The sequence below is a fragment of the Camelina sativa genome, chromosome 6 (assembly GCF_030686135.1).
Source record: "Camelina sativa cultivar CO46 ecotype springtype chromosome 6, ASM3068613v1".
In the NCBI taxonomy this organism is placed as follows: Eukaryota; Viridiplantae; Streptophyta; class Magnoliopsida; order Brassicales; family Brassicaceae; genus Camelina; species Camelina sativa.
The window spans coordinates 27,508,836-27,523,618 of NC_141885.1; the positions used below are offsets into that span (position 1 = coordinate 27,508,836).

A 14,783-nucleotide genomic window follows, 5' to 3' on the forward strand; every position below is an offset into this window, starting at 1 on the left:
TCTAAATCTACCTTTCAAAGTCTTTCAATAAGTGTTATTAGGGCATTGGAAAAAAAAAAAAAAACATTTATTATAATTTTGACCCCATAAACTTCAATCGTAATATTTGTTTAGGTGGAAGTCAATGGTGATTGGTGTGTTGGTTACATGGTTACACTTTCACCAAACAACAAAATCCTCTTCTTCTTCTTTTTTTTAAACATATCATAAACCCCCTTTCAACCCAGCTTAGTTTATGTAATACTAATACCATTAGTGGAATTTAAAAACTCAGTAAATTTATGGGATTTGATCGATGTAAAGGGAAAAACTCCAAAAAAGTATAAGGAGTCACATTTATGGGCCTTGTATCAGCTGCTAAAGATATAACGTAGGCCCAATAGCAATATTGATACCTTGACTTTCTTCAACCTAGGCACCTCACTAGCTAGAATAGATCTGCAAACTTAAACAGCCGAGACAAACACCTTCGTGATGATCTTTCTTCTTTTATTTTTAAACTCATAGGATCATTAGTTATTATATGTTTTACGACTTTTAAACAAACAGAAGAAAGTATGGCTAATTGATAGTGCGTTTCTTGACGGGAATGGCATGTAACGGTTTGGTCTTATGTAATGTGATACCAAAGGTCTCGTCCATGTCCAAGTCCTCAGGAATGATGCCATTTGGAAGTTTCCATTCAAAGGAGTAAAGAAGCGAAGCAATCATGAGAGACACGGTCTTCACAGCCAAAGGCAAACCCGGACATATTCTACGTCCCGCCCCAAACGGTGTAAGCTCATAATCTCTACCTTTCACGTCAATCTCTTTCCCTAAAAGCCTCTCAGGCTCGAACTGTGTCGGTTTCTCCCACACATTCGGGTCCCGTCCTATGGCCCAAACGTTCACCAAAACCTGAGAATCTTTAGGCACCATGAATCCAAGAATCTCCACATCCGTCTCTGCTTCCCGCGGGAGGAGAAGGGGAAGAGCTGGGTGCAAACGGAAAGTTTCTTCTATAACCGCTTGTAAATAGGGCAACTCTGAGATATCTGACTCTTCAACGACACCGTTTTCTCCTATCACATGCTCTATCTCGGCCTGAGCTTTCGCCATCGTGTTAGGGTTTTTTAGTAACTCTGCCATTGCCCACTCTACGTTAGTCGAGTTTGTATCCGTGCCTGCTGCGAACATATCCTGACATATATAATCACATATCAGTAACGCTGACATTTCAGAAGACTTTATATATAAGTATATGTAACAATTCATGCAATTCATCTCAAAACTTCAGTAAACAGAACTTTTTTTTTAATAAACAGAATATATGTTCCAAAAAAGTATTGCATATGTTTTTAAACGATCAAATGTACCCTCGAAGTTTCCGTCTAATTAGATTTGTTGGAATATTATGATTGATGACATCACAAAACTAGTGGAATCAATGCTGGTAGGACTTACCAAGAGAAGGTGTTCAATCTCGCTATTGTCGAGCTCAGGTTCAACTCCTTGTGTGAGGGCAAGAAGCGAATCCAAGAAATCTATGTCGGAAACATCATCTGTAGATTCATTCCGCAATGCTATTTTCGCATCCATGAACCCACGAAAAAGCCTAAACAACCTCTCAGTGCAACCCTTCATATTCTTTCTATTACTTTGCAGATCAAGGAAACCCAAAAATGGAAAAAAGTTGGCAAGGTCTGGTTTCCCGACAGCTACCATGACAGCAGTCACCGTTTCCTGGAACCCATTCGAAATTTTCGAGTCGTAGCTACCGAGATCAACGGAAAACAAAATGTTCGATATGATATTAAGAGCTGTGGTGAAAGATGCACGAGAAATATTAACTGCTTCTTCTCTCTCGCTGCTTTCACTCACGAATTTCACAAGCTCTTGCACCTTCTTCATTCGCAGAGCTTTAGTGGTTTCGATACGCTGCGGGGAGAACATGAGACTCACAGACAATTTTCTCAACAACCTGACAAAACATAACAACAACTAATGATCCCTTTTTAGGTCTTCGTTGCGTTTTTTAATTTTTTACATTTAATGATTATAGGTTTAAAGTTTCAACACACAAGATTTTGGGAGTACATATATATATATATACTACTATAATCATTTGAAAATTGTAAAGGCAAACTCAAGGGAACAAAATAAATAGGTCTGCGTTTACAATTTTCATCTAGTAGATAATACTCCGGTGAACACTAATATAACTAGAAACAATCTAGTATAACTTTGTGTTTATTGTTTATTTCTCATATTTTATTAATAACTACTATTGTGGTTTTTAATAGAAAAATATCGATATACAGTATATAGTTTAGCTGTAAAAGAGTAAGTTTTTTGCATTTGAAACAATGGAATCTCTAATTAACCAGAAAAATATAATCATGAGAAAATAATAGTATACCATAGGAAGAAAAAAATGTTAGGTATTGGTTGGAAAAAAGAAAATGTTAGGTACTAATTATACCTCCAACGACCCGAAGAAGATGGAAGCCAGGCTACGGAAACCTCGTGGTGATTGATGGACCGTATAGAGTTAGTTGATTTACGGCCAGACAAGATTTGGTCGTGTGTTCTTAGTACTACCCTTGCAGCTTCTGGTGAAGCTATGACCACTGAGTTTAAACGCCCAAGCTTAAGACTCATGATTGGCCCATAAGTTTTCGAGAGGTCGGCGAATGTGCGGTGAGGGTTTCTACCGACTTGGTGAATGTTTCCGATTATCGGCAATCGTGGAGGTCCAGGAGGTAGCGTGGCGGGTTGGTAAGAGCTCCGTCGGAATCTTGCGGTGGTGAAAATAATAAGGAAACATGACGAGAGAAAGCAAAAGAGCAAGAACATAACATTTTCTGAGATTATTTCCATCTGTGTTATAAAATTATTTGGTTTAATTAACTCATATTTATAATGTTTAGGTGCCAATCCCAAATCCACGATGGATCTGATTTTCTACTAGTAGTAAATAGCGAATCCCACTTGTCTGTCATAAGTAGATTTTTCAAGGACCCTACAGCGTTTACAAAAGTCAACGAATGCTTTTTTCAATTAAAATTATTAAATGATTCGCAGAGGTGGCATGATTAAGATTTTTTTATTTTTTTTTTCTTTTGAACAAAGGATTAAGAAATTATTACATGTTAATTTTAATAAGAAATATACTTGGTTACACTTACAAGCGATGTATTGGTTGTTGGTCGATAATTGAGTTTCAAAGTCGCAACGTTTACGTTTTGGTTTGTGTCGTTTCATCCAATAGTCACAAGTACAAACAGACACAGCTCATTATGATGTACTGTCCGTCTTGTTTTCTATATAAATCAATTATGTCGTTAATGTAAATAACAAGTTTCACGTAAATAAAGTTCAATTCAGTTCTTGTCTACTTTGAGAAACTTGCTCTGTTTCCTCTTTCTCTCCTCAATATTCAGGGATTCTAACATTGGTTAAACTGACACCAGAAAACAAATCCTCTACTTTCTTTTATAACATATCACAAAAAGAAAACCTTTTAAGCTAATTTAGTCACATATACCATTAGTGGAATTTAAAAACTCAGTAATTTATGGGATTTGATCGATGTAAATGGAAAAAAAGTATAAGAAGTCATTTTATGTATTGGCATTGTATTAGCTAAAGTTATAACGCAGGCCGCAATAGCAATATTGATACCTTTGACTTATTCAACCCTAGTCAATTCACTGGAAGAGAGTAGAGATATCTGCAAACTTAAACAACCGAGACAAACACCTTCGTGATGATGTTCTTTTACTTTTAAAATTTATATGTTTTACAACTCTTAAACAAACAGAAGAGAGTATGGCTAACTGATAGTGCGTTTCTTGACGGGAATGGCATGTAACGGGTTGGTCTTATGTAATGTGATACCAAAGGTCTCGTCCATGTCCAAGTCCTCAGGAAAGATGCCGCTTGGAAGCTTCCATTCAAAGGAATAAAGAAGCGAAGCAAGCATGAGAGACACGATTTTCACAGCCAAAGGCAATCCCGGACATATTCTACGTCCCGCCCCAAACGGTGTAAGCTCGTAATCTCTACCTTTGACGTCAATATCTTTCCCCAAAAACCTCTCTGGCTCGAACTGACTCGGATTCTCCCACACATTCGGGTCTCGTCCTATGGCCCAAACGTTCACCATGACCTGAGCATCTTTGGGCACCATGAATCCAAGAATCTCCACATCTGTTTCTGCTTCCCGCGTGTTGGATATGGACTACGCCCAATATGCCACTCGGCCCAACAAGACTCATTAATTACAACCTCGGCCCAACAAGACTCATTAATTACAATCTCGGCCCGACAAGATTGGGAGCAAGTCCATTAATTCCCGCAAAGGGCAATCTCGGGAATTCACGACGAAAACCCTAGACATCCCTAGGTCAACAGTCCCCTATAAAAGGAGAAAGCATTTATTGGGATCACCATCCAGACCCTCGAACAATACTCAGAGAGCAATACTTTGCGTTTGAAACCGTTATTGTTTTCTGTATAATTCCTTTTAGCTTCCGAGCTCGTCATTATTAGCTTGTTAGTTTTCCTGTGAACTGACGAGCTCAATCTTGACTCGTTTTAGTGACGACCTCACGTTTTTATCGTTAATAAAGGAACCAACTTCACTCTTCCCCCGAAAATCTTTATTTACTTAGTGTTGTGCAATCTCCAGTACAAACAATTGGCGCCCACCGTGGGGCAAGAGTAAAGCGTTTCTTTTGACGAATCAAGACTAACGATCCTCACTTCTTCGAAGTCTCAAGAGTCATGACGAACCCCAGCGAAAACTTCAATGAAGCAACAGAGCAGCCAACGGAGCAGCGATGGGGGCAAACGAGAACACGAACTCTCCCCCGCCGAGCTCCCTGCCGAACTTCCTGTCGAGCCCAATCGAAGGCTCACTACCGAGCACAATCTCTCCACCAGCGCCCGACGCGCCCTCTGAGCCTCTCGTAGCTGCACACGCCGAAGCCGGACCTGCCGCAGACCAGCTGGTCACCAGCGCCGCCGCTCTCCTCACTGCCGCTCTCACCAACGCTACCACTCTCCCCAACGCCACCCTCCCCTTACCTATACAGAGAAACAGACTCGATGATATGATGGAGATCATTCTCGATCGTCTTGATGGCCAGGAAATACGAACAAACGAACGGCTCGAGGCGATTGCAGCCGCACAAGAGGCCTCGCATAACCAAATGAGCAAGCTCCAGCGAAGGAGGGGCGAGCGCCGAAACGACAGCAGCCCCGCCGGCGAGAACGAGAATCCGCCCCCACCACAGCCATCGGTGGAGGACCGATACGACAACCACAGGCGCCGCCCGGCGTCTATTATCGTAGGATCCGTTGATCGACGCAGTAGAGAAGAGCCAAATGACGAGCAGCAAGACGGCCAAGGCCAGAGGAGCGGAAGCCCGCCGACTCCGACACTGTCGATCCGACTGTCTGAGGGCGATCTCAAAGATGAAACCATACGACGCCTAGAAGAAATGGTCCATGAACTATCTTCAAGAGTCCACCGAGCCACGAGCTCCGCCCCCAACCTTGATCGAGTGCTCGAAGAAGTCCAGCGCTCACCGTTTACATCACGGATCTCCCGCGTTCAAGTTCGTTACGTAAACAAGTTCAAGTTCACCCCGTACAATGGATTAGATGATCCGAAACCGTTTTAAACTTCAATGAGTTTTGCAATCAGCCGAGCTCATTTCAGCGACGAAGAGTACGAAGCTGGATGCTGCTAGCTATTCGTCGAGAATCTAGCCACGAATCTCTGGGGTGGTTCTCCCGGCTCCCGCCGAACTCGATAAGGAGCTATCACGAGCTGACCACCGCCTTTCTCCAACATCACTCTACTTTTATTATTCGAGGTGCCTCGAACGCTGATCTCTGCAACATGTTACAGCGGAACGACGAATCTCTCCGAGACTTCATGGAGAGGTTTAAAAGAATCGTCTCGAAGCTCTCGATTGCTGACGACACAACAATATCAGCTCTCCGAAATGCTCTCGCATATGGGTCTCGATTTAGGGATGATATTATCATATACGAGCCTCTGACTCTCAACGATGCACTGCACCGGGCTAACAAGTACATCGAGATAGAAAAATAGAAAGACGCAAGGTTAAACCATCCATCAAGATAACCGGTCGTGGAACTCAGCCAAATCGAAAAATAACAAGACGCCTTGGGCCAAAAAAAAAAAAAAAAAGAACGCTCGTCATACCGAGCTCTTTCTTCGCAAATTGAACTACGAATGGTTTGATCCCTTTTCAAGGGTACGTAGGCAGCCTTTTACAAGACACAGCTATAACAAAACATAAAAATAAAAATTACACTCGCAAAAGTACATTTAATCACAAACAAGCTCTCTCGAACGAGTCCGTCTTAACGAGTGTCCAGCTTCTACATTGTCGTCCTGGCCAGATGTACGATTTAAAACGCGTTCCACATGGATGCAGCGGTGAAATAATCCGCACAAAAAAGCCGAGCCCAGTCTCGCATTCAGCTAGCAGGCGGTCAAGTTTGAATAAGCCAAGTTCTTACTTGCACACTCTTGCCGACCTCGGGGCATCCACAGGGTAAGCCGAATACCAGGACCGCACCTAAAAGGTACGACGAGCACATCTCAACTACCAACCAAAAATTTGGTATTCAAAAAACGTAACAGGGTAAACAGAGAGAAGTCTCGCCCCGTAAAATACATCTCGAAACCAAAAAAAAAGCGGAGCAAGTCTCGCACTAGCTTGAGGGCGCCTGAACTAATAAGCCAAGCTCAGGCTTGCAAGTTCTTCCCAATCCCAAACACCGACAGGATAAACCGGACACAAAAGCCGCACCTAAAGGTATGGCGAGTCCGTCTCGGCTACCACTTTATTCCAGTAAAGCACAAAGCCTTGCTGCATATCAAACATACGCTCATATGCATGTCTCCCTCATGCTCGACGCCCTCACAGTCGACTCACTCGCGCTTGCCACTCTTACGCACGACTCACTCACGCTTGCCACTCTCATGCTCGCAGCCCTCACAGTCGACGCTCTCACGCTCGACTCTCTCGCGCTTGTTGCCCTAATGCTCGACGCCCTCGCAGTCAAACGCTCTCACGCTAACTCTCTCGCGTTTGCCATTCTCATGCTCGCCGCCCTCACAATCGACGCTCTCACGCTCGACGCTCTCACACTCGATGCTCTCACGCTCGACGCTCTCACGCTCGACACTCTAACACTCGAGTCTCTTGGCACCTACCTACATCTTGGTGCCGACCTCTAGCTTGGCGCCAACCTACAGCTTGGTGCCTACCTCAATCTTGGTATCGCCCTCTAGCTTGACGCATACCTCAAGCTTGATGCCAACCTCTACCTAGGTGCCTACTTTAACTTTGGTGCCGACCTCCAGCTTGGCGCCTACCTAAAGTTTGGTGCCGACCTCCAGCTTTGTGCCTACCTGCAGCTTGGTGCTGACCTCAAAACCTTCTCCCGCACTATCACATGTGTCGACCTCAAATTGACGATCAAAGATCTTCTTGCCGCTCCCATGAGAGGACGTGGAATGCGAGCGCACATCATGAATACCCATCTTAAGAGTTGATCTCGGAGCTCGCCACAATGGTAGGACAAGCGCCGACCTGGAATGAGGATTTGTCGAACTCCGGGGCATCCCGCAGCGTCTCGCCGACCTCAATCCGCCGATCTTGCGAGAACCAACCTCAGCACTCATCAATCCTTGTCCGCCGACCTCTCTTCACCTCTCAATCCCGTTCGACGACGACGATCTCACTCTCGCCGACCTCAGTCTCACTCTCGCCGACCTCAGTCTCACTCTCGGTGGCGACCTCAATCTCACTCTCGGTGGCAATCTCAATCTCTCTCGCCGATTTCAATTTCGACAACGACGATCTCAACCTCGACGACAATGATCTCACTTTAAGCCGAGCTCAATCTCACTCTCGGCGCCGAGCTTAATCTCACTCGTCGATCTCAACCTCAACCTCGACGATGACGATCTCACTCTCGCCGACCTCAAACTCACTATTGGCGCCTAGCTCAATCTCACTCTCGGTGGCAATCTCAATCTCAACCTCGACGATGACGATCTCACTCTCGCCGACCACAATCTCACTCTCTTCGTCGACCTCAATCTCACTCTTGGTGGCGACCTCAACCTCAAGTCGCCGACCTCCTCTCTCGCTCATATTTCCGACCACCTCTTTTGCTCATATAGCCGATATCCACTTACCAATCTCCACTTGCCAATCTCCATCTGCCGACCTGACATCACACATGTTGGGTCGATCTCAATTTCTCCGTCACGCCAACCCTCAAAATCCACTAGAACGGACTCACGACTAAGGCAGAGCGACCGCGCCGAGCTTAGTCCAGGAGATTGCCGAGCAACCGCGCCGAGCTCATTGTCGTTCAACCCATCTCAAACTCTCTCATGTGATCTGCCGAGCTCATTGCCGCTCAACCAATCTCGACCTCTCTCCCGCGATCCGCCGAGCTCATAACCTTCAACCACCTTACCGCCAAGCTCGCCTCTGATTCCTCTAAAACAATCAACGCCGATCTCGTCCAGATCGATCTCACCAGAACCATCAAATACTGAATTGAAGCAAGGCTCGTAAGTTAACGGTGGAAATGGTGTCGACCTCCGCTCAGAAACGGTGTCGACCTCCGTCGAGCTCGGGCAAACAGAATTGGCATTCACGTCTCTACTCTCATGCCCGTGAGAACCATCTTGCCGCTCTCCAATACCTCACAACAACCATTTTCGCCGACCCCACCGATACTGCAGATCTCAGATTTACTGACTGTAACTCTCGGCGCCCCCAACAAGGGTGATTAACCGGCAGATCCTGCCGATCACCGACCATAGGCGATCTCACAATGAGAAGCTTTCTCGGCAGCGGCTGTTAGGGTTTTGGATAGGAGCAACCAAAATCCACCACCTCGATCTACGACCTACTCATTTTCCATAAATTTATCGAATACTGCACTCAAAGCAAAAGCCGCTGGATATTCATTGTATCTCTCAAGAAGACGAGCCTAGCATTTACAGAAGAATCATTGTAGCAATTTTGTTCCCCAAAAGCGACCCGAGGTAATCTGTGCCGAGCAAGCATATTAATAGATAATTCAAGCACGTCCGTTGATCGCAGAAGAACTGCCGCTCTCCGGACTAAGAGGGGGGACTATTGTTGAATATGGGCTACGCCCAATATGCCACTCGGCCCAACAAGACTCATTAATTACAACCTCGGCCCAACAAGACTCATTAATTACAATCTCGGTCCGACAAGATTGGGAACAAGTCCACTAATTCCCGCAAAGGGCAATCTCGGGAATTCACGACGAAAACCCTAGACACCCCTAGGTCAACAGTCCCCTATAAAAGGAGAAAGCATTTATTGGGATCACCATCCAGACCCTCGAACAATACCCAGAGAGCAATACTTTGCGTTTGAAACTGTTATTGTTTTCTGTATAATTCCTTTTAGCTTCCGAGCTCGTCATTATTAGCTTGTTAGTTCTCCTGTGAACTGACGAGCTCAATCGTGACTCGTTTTAGTGACGACCTCATGTTTTTATCGTTAATAAAGGAACCAACTTCATTTTTCCCCCAAAAATCTTTATTTACTTAGTGTTGTGCAATCTCCAATACAAACACCGCGGGAAGAGAAGGGGAACTGCTGGGTGCAAACGGAAAGTTTCTTTCACAACCGCTTGTAAATAGGGCAATTCTGAGATACCTAACTCCTCAACGACACCGTTTTGGCCTATCACACGATCTATCTCGGCCTGAGCTTTCACCATCGTTTTAGGGTTTTTAAGTAACTTTGCCATTGCCCACTCTACAGTACCAGAGTTTGTATCGGTGCCAGCTGTAAACATATCCTGACACATATAATCACATATCCGTCATGAGGGCAACATTTCTTAACGCTATAATATATATTCATGCGATTTCGTCTCAAAACTTCAATAAACAGAAAATATACATCTAAAGCATTGTAAATGTCTTTATATATACTTGAAATATTCCCAAAGTGTTACATAATTTGGATATGCCGACATCTCTCTTTCAAGGAGGCAGCGGGGATTCGACTTCCCCTCGGGAGTAGGGAACTACGATAGGCTATGGGATTTAGTACGAAAAATCTATAACTACGACGGGTTTATTGTCTTTAATGTTGATGTACATATTTAGGATAACATTAATGGTCTTTGACATGCATGTTTAGGTCCTAAATAAATCTAATATTTAAGATAAATATTTATTGGTTGCAAATGCATGTGAGACCCCACTAGTAAAGAAATCATCACTAGTGGCAAGTGGCAAGAAGAGTCTGATAAGAGTGTGGAAGAGGTGAATCATGAAGATCAAATCATACTTTCGACATTTCCATCTTAAGATTTGTTGGAATATTACGATTGATGACATCACAAAACTACAGGACAAAAAAAAAATGACTATTTCAATTAATGCTGGTATGACTTACCAAGAGAAGGTGTTCAATGTCGTGATTGTCTAGCTCAACCTTATCTCCTTGGGTGAGGGCAAGAAGCGAATCCAAGAAATCTATGTTGGAAGCATCAGTAGATTCATTCCGCAATGCTATTTTCGCATCCATGAACCCACGGAAAACCCTCAACAACCTCTCTGTGCAACACTTTATAGCCTTTCTATTACTTTGCAGATCAAGGAACCCCAAAAATGGAAAAAAGTTGGCAACGTCTGGTTTTCCCACAGTAACCATGACAGCAATCACCGTTTCCTGGAACTTATTCGAATTTTTACAGTCGTAGCTACCGAGATCGACGGAAAACAAAAGGTTCGATAAAATATTAAGAACTGTGGTGAAAGATGCACGAGAAATATCAACTGCTTCTTCTCTCTCGCTGCTTTCACCCACGAAGTTCACAAGCTCTTGCACCTTCTTCATTCGCAGAGCCTTACTGGCTTCGATACGTTGCGGGGAGAACATGAGACTCACAGACAATTTCCTCAACAATCTTACAAAACATAACAACAGTTAATGATCCGCTTTTATAGGTCTTTTGTTGTGTTTTTGTTTTCTACATTTAATTATTATAGGTTTAAACACCCAAGATTTTGGTAGTACACATATACAATCATTTGAAAAGCTAGCTAGAAACAATCTAGTCTAATTTGTGTTTATTGTTTATCACTAGTGAATAATAGTAATTATTGTGTAATTTATTAGATATATATATATATATATAATATACTTAAGTTGTTGAAGAGTAGTAAGTTTTTTTGCATTTGAAACAATGGAATCTCTAATTAACAGCAAAAAAAAAGAATCATGAGAAAATAATAGTACCATAAAGAAAAAGTTAGGTACTAATTATATATACCTCAAACGAGCCGAAGACGATGGAAGCCAGGCTACGGAAACCTCCTGGTGATTGACAGCCCGTATAGAGTTAGTTGATTTACGGGGAGACAAGAATTGGTCGTGTGTTTTTAGTACTTCTCTTGCAGCTTCTGGTGAAGCTATGATCACTGAGTTTAAACGTCCAAGCTTAAGACTCATGAATGGCCCATAAGTTTTTGAGAGGTCGGCGAATGAGCGGTGAGGGTTTGTACCGACTTGGTGAATGTTTCCGATAATCGGCAATCGTGGAGGTCCAGGAGGTAGTGTGGCCGATCGGTAAGAGCTCCTTCGGAATCTTGTGGTGGCCGTGAAAATAAGGAAACATGACGAGAGAAAGCAAAAGAGCAAGAACATAACATTTTCTGAAATTATTTCCATCTGTGGATTCCTCAATGATACGAGTGATGATGTATCCGATTTTCTACTAGTGAAATCCCACATTTGTCATAAAATAGATACACGATGTTTTTTTCAAGGACCCTACAGCATTACAAAAAGTCAAAAAATGTTTTTTGATTTTTCAATTAAAAGAGATACGATCTATATAAAAGATACGCAAACGTGGCCAATTATTTAATGCTCATAAAGCTAGATTTGTACCCCCAAATGATTAGCATTATGTTAAATTTAGTAATAAAGAAAATAGATATATTTTGGACCAAAATAGGAAAGGAAAAAACATTTAACCCTTTAACTAGTCCAGTCATCTGCATTGGTTTGGAGAAACTTCGTTGTTTTCTCCGAAACATCTTGCAAGCTGATACCGAGGCCCAATATCATCAGTATGGATACTTTTGACTTCTTCAAGCCCTAGCCATCTCAGGAGAGAACTATTTTTTTTTTTTTTAAACAGAGGGTTTAAAGCTGATACCGAGGCCCAAACAGAGGGTTTTTTAAAAAAAAACAGAGGGTTTCATTAATTAAGAAACGTGGAAGCAAACGAATCATTGGTTTTTTTTTAAATCCTAGTTTGAGATTACTTCTTTGTTTTTACAACTATAATAACATACACAACATGTATTAATTAATGACGCGTTTCTTGACGGGAACAGCATGTAACGGGTTTGTCTTATGTAAAGTGATACCGAAGGTCTCGTCCATGTCCAAATCCTCAGAAACGACGCCGTTTGGTAGCTTCCAGTCAAAGGAATAGAGAAGAGAAGCAAGCATAAGAGATACTGTTTTCACAGCCAAAGGCAATCCCGGGCAAATTCTACGTCCGGCTCCAAATGGTGTAAACTCATAATCTCTACCTCTCAAATCGATTTCTTTCCCCAAAAACCTCTCTGGCTCAAACCGGGTAGGATTCTCCCACACGCTCGGGTCTCGTCCTATACCCCACACGTTTACTAGAACCTGACTATCTTTAAGCACCATGAACCCAAGAATCTCCACATCGGATTCGGCTTTTCTCGGGACAAGAAACGGAGCACCCGGATGTAGCCGGAAAGTTTCCTTCACAACTGCTTGTAAATACGGCAGTTCTGAGATATCTGAGTCTTCAACCGTACCGTTTTGGCCAATCACACGATCTATCTCGGCCTGAGCTTTCACCATCGTTTTAGGGTTTCTAAGTAACTCTGCCATTGCCCACTCTAGGGCACTAGAGCTTGTATCCGAGCCTGCTGTGAACATATCCTGACAATATAATTAAATCACATGTCAGTGAGGTCTACCTTTCAGATCCGCATATATAAATTCATGCGATTCCATATCCGTATGTATAAAGGTAATGTTGCAAAAGTTTAAAAAATGTCTTTCTATGATCTATCATTTGTTGAAATACTAAAATTAAAAATATTTCATTCAAAAATTGATTATTCTATTATCTAATAATAAGAAACATGATTATTTGCAGTAAGGTAAGACTTACCAAGACAAGGTGTTCAATATCGCTAATGTTGATTTCTGCTTCATCTCCCTTGTAATTGAGAAGGTTGTCTACGAAATCGTTCTTTGAAACATCTTTAGGCTTACTCTGCGATGATTTTTCCGCAATCTTAGCATCAATGAACCCACGGAAAACCCTGAACAACCTCTCTGTGCAAGCTTTCATAGTCTTCCTATTACCTTGCAGATCAAGAAACCTCAGCAATGGAAAGTAATTAGCAGCGTCTGGTTTTCCGACGGCCTCCATAACACTAATCACCGTATCTTGAACCCCGTTAGTAGAATCTTTCGCGTTGTAGCTACCGAGATCGGCGGAAAACAGAATGTTTGATATGATATTAAGAGTTGTGATGAAGGATGCACGAGAAATATCAATAGATTCTTCTCTATCGCTGCTTTCACTTATGAAGCTCACAAGTTCCTTCACCTTGTTCGCCCTCATGGCTTTCGTGGCTTCGAGACGCTGTGGTGAGAATAACTGAGTCACCGACAGTCTTCTATACAGCCTAAAACAAAACATAGCAACGTTATCGTATCAGGGTCTTTATTAATTGCTTTTTAACCAAAAAAAGAATTCTCTTGTTGCAAATCTTGTAAGAAACAAAATCTTGTGAAAATAAAAAGTCGATATTAAAAATTATACCTCCAACGAGCCGACGACGCAGGAAGCCAGACAAGGGAAGCATCTTGGTGATTGATGGACCGTATCGAGTTAGTGGGGCTACGGCCAGACAAAATCTGGTCATGTGTTCTTAAAACTTCTCTCGCAGCTTGTGGTGAAGCTATAACCACTGTATTTAAACTTCCAAGCTTAAGACTCATGACTGGTCCATAAGTTTTTGAGAGTTCGGCGAATGAACGATGTGGATGTTTCCCGACGAGGTGAATATTTCCGATGATCGGTAACCGTGGAGGTCCTGGAGGTAGCGAGCTGGCCTTGCGAGAGGTCTGTCGAGATCGTGTGGTGGTGAAGAGAAGAAAACATGATAAGATAAAGCAACCAAGGAGGAACAGAGCTTGTCCTGAGATTATGTCCATCTCTGTATCTTTAGGCTCTCAAGTAATAATAGGAAACTGTTATCCAAATATCTAATTTGAAATTAACCTCTGTCTCACATATAATGTATATATTTCGTTTAAATTAGGATATTTATTATAGAGAGAATCTGAGGACTAGCCACAAAATGCATTGATCGGTTCCTTTTCCTACAAGTCGGTGTTAGCTTGCCAGCTGGGTTACATTTTGATATTTTGTTGTATAAAATATAAATATCTACAATATTGTCAGGTTTTAAATATCTACAAAATGGGTGCTACCTTGCCAGCTATTGAATTTTCGTTTCGTCTGAGCAAACAATGTGGCACGGATGCACAGCGAACATTGTTATATATATATAAAAAAAGATTGTCAAACCATTTCTGGGAATATCTACACTTGTTCTCCTATGAATGGTTCAATTTTATATTTAAATGTAAAATATAATTAATTATGTGACTAAA

The 14,783-nt window shown here is 42.5% G+C and overlaps 3 protein-coding genes and 1 pseudogene across 3 annotated transcripts; all 4 read right to left on the reverse strand.

Moving 5' to 3' along the window:
- Positions 1-256: 256 nt before the first annotated feature.
- LOC104793513 (cytochrome P450 76C4) lies at positions 257-2,951 on the reverse strand. Its single transcript, XM_010519872.3, has 3 exons — positions 2,462-2,951; positions 1,444-1,960; positions 257-1,179 (listed from the first exon to the last, which is right to left on the reverse strand). The coding sequence occupies exons 1-3, from the start codon at positions 2,857-2,859 to the stop codon at positions 562-564; spliced, it is 1,533 nt and encodes a 510-aa protein (XP_010518174.2). The 5' UTR covers positions 2,860-2,951; the 3' UTR covers positions 257-561.
- An 863-nt stretch (positions 2,952-3,814) lies between these two features.
- On the reverse strand, positions 3,815-4,171 carry LOC104699463 (cytochrome P450 76C4 pseudogene; annotated as a pseudogene).
- A 2,028-nt stretch (positions 4,172-6,199) lies between these two features.
- Positions 6,200-11,826, reverse strand: LOC104793515 (cytochrome P450 76C4-like). Its single transcript, XM_010519873.3, has 3 exons — positions 11,374-11,826; positions 10,494-11,007; positions 6,200-9,888 (listed from the first exon to the last, which is right to left on the reverse strand). Exons 1-3 carry the CDS (start codon positions 11,769-11,771, stop codon positions 9,628-9,630), a joined length of 1,173 nt encoding a protein of 390 aa, XP_010518175.3. The 5' UTR covers positions 11,772-11,826; the 3' UTR covers positions 6,200-9,627.
- Positions 11,827-12,217: 391 nt separating this feature from the next.
- On the reverse strand, positions 12,218-14,504 carry LOC104793516 (cytochrome P450 76C1). The gene is made up of 3 exons (XM_010519875.3): positions 13,927-14,504; positions 13,267-13,789; positions 12,218-13,031 (listed from the first exon to the last, which is right to left on the reverse strand). Exons 1-3 carry the CDS (start codon positions 14,319-14,321, stop codon positions 12,414-12,416), a joined length of 1,536 nt encoding a protein of 511 aa, XP_010518177.1. The 5' UTR covers positions 14,322-14,504; the 3' UTR covers positions 12,218-12,413.
- Between the last annotated feature and the right edge of the window lie 279 nt (positions 14,505-14,783).

What these genes read in the sequence shown, in the direction of transcription:
- LOC104793516 (XM_010519875.3), bottom strand. Translation starts at nt 14,321, where the DNA reads ATGGACATAATCTCAGGACAAGCTCTGTTCCTCCTTGGTTGCTTTATC. An exon ending in GCGTCGTCGGCTCGTTGGAG is followed by an intron (nt 13,790 to 13,926) that starts GTATAATTTTTA and finishes GTTTTGTTTTAG; the next exon opens with GCTGTATAGAAGACTGTCGG. An exon ending in ATATTGAACACCTTGTCTTG is followed by an intron (nt 13,032 to 13,266) that starts GTAAGTCTTACC and finishes TTATATTGTCAG; the next exon opens with GATATGTTCACAGCAGGCTC.
- LOC104793515 (XM_010519873.3), bottom strand. Translation starts at nt 11,771, where the DNA reads ATGGAAATAATTTCAGAAAATGTTATGTTCTTGCTCTTTTGCTTTCTC. An exon ending in TCGTCTTCGGCTCGTTTGAG is followed by an intron (nt 11,008 to 11,373) that starts GTATATATAATT and finishes ATGTTTTGTAAG; the next exon opens with ATTGTTGAGGAAATTGTCTG. An exon ending in ACATTGAACACCTTCTCTTG is followed by an intron (nt 9,889 to 10,493) that starts GTAAGTCATACC and finishes TATATGTGTCAG; the next exon opens with GATATGTTTACAGCTGGCAC.
- LOC104793513 (XM_010519872.3), bottom strand. Translation starts at nt 2,859, where the DNA reads ATGGAAATAATCTCAGAAAATGTTATGTTCTTGCTCTTTTGCTTTCTC. An exon ending in TCTTCTTCGGGTCGTTGGAG is followed by an intron (nt 1,961 to 2,461) that starts GTATAATTAGTA and finishes ATGTTTTGTCAG; the next exon opens with GTTGTTGAGAAAATTGTCTG. An exon ending in AGATTGAACACCTTCTCTTG is followed by an intron (nt 1,180 to 1,443) that starts GTAAGTCCTACC and finishes TATATATGTCAG; the next exon opens with GATATGTTCGCAGCAGGCAC.